Source organism: Penaeus monodon, chromosome 36 (assembly GCF_015228065.2).
Source record: "Penaeus monodon isolate SGIC_2016 chromosome 36, NSTDA_Pmon_1, whole genome shotgun sequence".
NCBI classification, from domain to species: domain Eukaryota; kingdom Metazoa; phylum Arthropoda; class Malacostraca; order Decapoda; family Penaeidae; genus Penaeus; species Penaeus monodon.
The window spans coordinates 34,185,552-34,190,551 of NC_051421.1; the positions used below are offsets into that span (position 1 = coordinate 34,185,552).

Here is a 5,000-nt window from a genome sequence, read left to right on the forward strand (position 1 = left end):
GTCAGAAATGACTCCATTCACTGAACTAACATATTTACCTTTTTTCTCTATCCTTCCGTCCTCCTCTTTCCTCTCTCTTTCGCCTCCTCCCCATTCGCTCACAATCAATCCTACCCACCCCCCCCTCACGCCCTCTCCTCTCCGCCCCCCCCCCACCCTCTCCCCACCACATCGACCCCCCACCCTCTCCCCCACCACACCGACCCCCCACCCTCTCCCCACCACACCGACCCCCCCAACCCCTTTTCCCTAACCACAACTCTTCCCCTGAACCTCTTCTCTCATCTTCCATTTCCCTTTCCCGTTCTCTTTACTCCTGTCTCTCCCGCCCTCTTTAATCCAATTATCGCATACTTCTACCTTTCCCCTATTTTCATTGGTCTCCCTTCTAATTCCATCTTTCTTCTGTCTCCCTACCCACTCCTTTCTCTTTCTCTCTCTTTTCTCTTGTCTCCTTCACCCTTCTCCCTCCCTCCCTCACCCCTTGTCCCCTCCCTCCACCCTCCCCTTATCTCCCTCCTCCTCCTTCCCTTTTCCTGCATTACCCCCACCCCCTCCCCCTTCCATCCCTCCACTCCTTTACCCCTCCCTCCCCTTACCCCTTCCTCTTTCCATCCCCCTACCCCTTCACCATTCTCCTCCACCCTTCTCCCTCCCTCCGTCACCCCTACTCCCTCCCTCCCCTGACTCCCTCGCCCCCCTCCCTCCCTCCCCTCACTCCTTCAACCCCCTCCCTCCCCTCCCCCAGGTTCCGCGACATCATGCACGGCATCTTCGGCATGACTGACGAGGGGCTGATGGAGTGCATGTACCAGGTGTTCGACATGGACCAGGACGGGGTAGTCGGGCCCGAGGAGTTCGTGGTGGGCATGTCGGCCTTCCTTCGGGGCACGCTCGACGAGAAGATCGACTGTGAGACCCTCCGGCTTTCTTAGGCTGTTTGTTTTCTGTCTCTTCTTCGGAGGGGGTCGTCCTTTCCTGTCCTTCTCTGCGTGGCTTTCTTTCGGTTAACACTCGACGAGAAGATCGACTGTGAGACCCTCCGGCTTTCTTAGGGTGTTTTTGTGTTTTGTGTCTGTTTGGCGGTCTTCGACTGTCTTTCTGTCTCTGTGTATCTTCCTCTTTGAGGTTTTCTTTGTCTATGTACCAGTTCGTTTGCCTGTCTTCGTCTCTCTGGAAATTTCTTTGTTTTTTTCTGTACGCATGCCTGTCTGTGTCTTTTTCTCCGATTGCCTACGACTGTCTTTCTCTCCACGTTGTCTATCTATGTCTGTGTCTTTGTCTGTTTAAGAACTTACCTCAGAAGAGCAGAAGAACGGCTTAGAGGGTTCGTTGTGGGAATTCCCTCCTTCTCCCTCTTTGGGTTTGGCTCAAGGGTCGGGGTTTGTGCTTGTCTGCTCGTTGGTCTGTAAATGTCCGTCCATCTGTCGGCAACCTCGGGTGTTTTTATAATAATATTTGTTGTGGCTCTAGTTGTCTCTATCTATATATTAACGTCTATCAATTATGAGTTTTTTTCTCTTATCTTTTTATTTATTTATTTATCTATTTCGTCTGGCCAGCTGTTTCTTTGTCTGTCTATCAGTTTTTCCCTTTAATGTCTCTGGCTTTGGAAGTGGGATTCCTTCCAGTGAACGACAAGGAGATCGACTGTGAGACCTCTCCGTGTGACCTCCCCTTTGCCTGTCCGTTTGGCTGTCTGTTTGGCTGTCTGTCTGGCTGTCTGTCAAGCCGCAAAGACGCCGAGATTAAGCTCTGGTACCGAGCCGTCCCCTGACACTCGGCCTAACGTATTGGTTAGCTTAGATTTCTATTCCTCTTGCCAAGTCCAGGTTGGCTTCAAAATGGGACTAGCGACAAGGAGCGCCAGAGTGTGTGCCGCCTTTTCTCTTTATTTCCTTCGTGGGTTTGGTCTGTCAGGTCTTCAAGAAAGGAAACTTTAAACTTCTCGCAGACATGGGTCAAAACACGGTGAAAAATGAGTTTTTTTAACAATAATTCATTATTTATTTTACAATAATTTATGAATTCATATACTTTGTACTTCAATACAAATCACTGTTTTGCAATAATGATATTTCTTATGATAATATGTGTAATAGTAAAGTCATTGATAGTGATGACAATAACAACAACAACAGTTATAACAGTAATAATGATAATAATAATGATAGTACTACTACGACTATTACTAGTAGTAATACTAGTAATAATAAAATAATAATAATAATGATAATATTAAAATTATGATAATGATGATAATGATAATGATAATAATAATAATAATAATGATGATGATAATAATAATAATAATAATAAAAATAATAAAAATAATAATAATAATAATAATAATAAAATAATAATAATAATAATAATAATAATAATAATAATAATAATGATAATAATAAAGTGATGATAATGATGATAATGATAATAATAATGATAGTAATAATAATAATAATAAAAATAACAATAATAAATAATAATAATAATAATAATAATAATAATAATGATAATAATGATTATAATGATAATAACACAACCCTTCAGGACCAACGCCGCTGGGTGAGAGATCCTCATATGAAGGAAATGTCTCTGTGGCTTCTGTCTGTTTATTGTGTATCTTTTACTCTGACTTTCTGTTTGTCGGTTCCTTGCTGTCGCCGGCTTTGCGTGATTTTGTGTCTCGATCTCTGTCACTGTTCGTCTCTCTCTTTGTAGGTTTAGCCCGGATTCCACTGATATTTGACCTAAGATCGGGATTATTGATATTTCGACCTGGCTTAGGAGCGAGGGCTGGGAATCAGGGACGCTAGACACAATAGAGTGGTTTTCTTTCCTAGGTGTTATTTTAGTGATGGTGTTAAGTCTGTGATTTTTTTTTCCCAGGTGTCATTTTCTTCGTGGGTTGTGATGGTGTTTAGTCTGTGATCTTTATAGGTTTGTTAGGTATGGCTGTGTAGCTCTAACACGAATGAGTGTTTGTTTAGTTCGATATGATTGCATGGTTGTCACAGAAATTAATGTTTGCTCAGATAAGTATAATTGTGCAGTTATAACACGAAGAAACGTTGACACAGATTAAGTATAACTGCACAGTTATAACGCCTGTATGAACGTTTATGCAGACAAGTATAATTATACAGTTATAACACGAAGACACAGATCAAGTATAATTATACAGTTATAACGCCTGTATGAACGCTATGCAGATAATCATAATCCTGCAGTTATAACACGTACGAACGCTTCGAAGCCAGCCGAGGTGCACTAAGGGTGAGAGTCTGAAGTCGGGAGCTTAGCGGCCAGAGGCTGGCTGGTGGAGCCATGGTCTATATAAGTACTTTAATAGACCTTGGGTGGAGTCTGACCTTAAATCTGTCCGTTTGTGTACATTTTACCTGTTAATTTGCCCTTTCTAACGGTTAGTTTGTTTGTTCTCCCTTTCCCTTCCTGTCTCTGTCTTCTCCTGTTTTGTCGATCCATCTGCTTAGATATCTTTATGCTCATTTGAGGATACCTCAGTGATATCAAAGAAAATATGTCAAGATCTTCTGTATGTTTATAATTTTTAGCAATAAGGAAATTAGCTCGTTACTGAAACTCCTAAGTACATGTAAATATAACCTACATAAACAAATACACTGTTTCGCACTTGCACAAAAACAAATATAAAACAAGGATACCTGTACACCTCCACACTCACACGTCCTTTCATTCATATATTTTTCCCCTTGTCTCTCCCCCTCTCCCTACCCCTTCCCATCTCTCTTCCTCTTCCCCTCCCCCTCCCCTCTCCTTCCCCATTCCCCCTACCCTTCCCCTTCCCTACCCCTTCCCCATTCATTATTTATTCACTCGCCTCTCCCGCCCTCGCCCGCTTCCCCTCTCTCCTTCCCCCTTCTCCCTTTCCCCTCACCCCGTTCCCCCTTTCCTCCCTTCCCCCTTCTTCCCTCCCCCTATCCCTTCCCTCATTCACCCCTTCCCCCACCCCCTATCCCTTCCCCCATTCCCCCTATACCTTCCCCCATTCCCCCTATCCCTCCCCATTCCCCCTCCCCCTCCCCCCACCCAGACTGCTTCAGCGTGTACGACCACAACAGTGACGGCTTCGTGTCTCGCGACGAGATCTTTCACCTGCTGAAGTCCGCCGTCGTGAACCTCCCGCCCGGAGAGGAGCTCGAGGAGGTCGTTAAGGACATGGTCGGTGAGTGCGGGCGTGCGCGTGGGCGGGAAGGGGGGGAATGTAGGCGTGCGCGTGGGCGGGAAGGGGGGGTGGGGGGAAGGGGGGAGTGCGGGCGTGGGCGGGAAGGGGGGAGTGCGGGCGTGCGCGTGGGTGGGAAGGGGAATTGGGGGGAAGGGGGGTGAGTGCAGACGTACGTGTGGGCGGGAAGGTGGAGTGGGGGGAAGGGGGGGGTAGTGTGGGCGTGCGCGTGGGTGGGACGGAAGGTGAGTGTGGGCGGGGATGCGGGATGGGTTAGGGAGTGTTGAATGTGGCCATACGAGTGGGCGGGAATGTGAGTAAGGGTGATTGTGGGCGTACGAATGGGCGGGAAATGGGATCTGAAGAGTGAAAACAGCCGAGCGATGAGGAAAAGGGCTTGGCTGCGTAGTGAAGTGATCATGACGTCAGCATCATCTTGTTGTTTCCAAGACCTTTATCGCCATCGCTGTTTAAGAATCACAACCGTTTGTTGTTCATTATCATAACTCCGAGAAAATCCATATAATTATTTTTAGTTTTCATTTTTTCTTTATTGATTTACCTATTTATTAATATATCATCATTACTGTTAATATATATTTATCTTTTTCAGATGTTACTGATTTTAGCTTATGGCAGTTCAGTTGTGATTTTTTTTTCTTTTGAAACTTTTATTATTAGGTTATTGGTGTATAAGAGGTGATTCTTTCTTTATTTAATTATGAATTTTAAAAATGATTAATGCGATTATTTATCTCTTAATTTACATCTGTTATGATTGTTGTTATTAGTGATG

The 5,000-nt window shown here is 44.8% G+C and overlaps 1 protein-coding gene across 1 annotated transcript in view; it reads left to right on the forward strand.

The window, feature by feature from the left end:
• Positions 1-5,000, forward strand: part of LOC119595662 (EF-hand calcium-binding domain-containing protein 1-like) — a 26,091-nt gene that overhangs the window by 19,361 nt on the left and 1,730 nt on the right. Inside the window, exons 3-4 of the mRNA XM_037944769.1 lie at positions 749-912; positions 4,076-4,207. Of these exons, the coding sequence (XP_037800697.1) occupies positions 749-912; positions 4,076-4,207 (296 nt within the window). The remainder of the gene's footprint in view (positions 1-748; positions 913-4,075; positions 4,208-5,000) is intronic.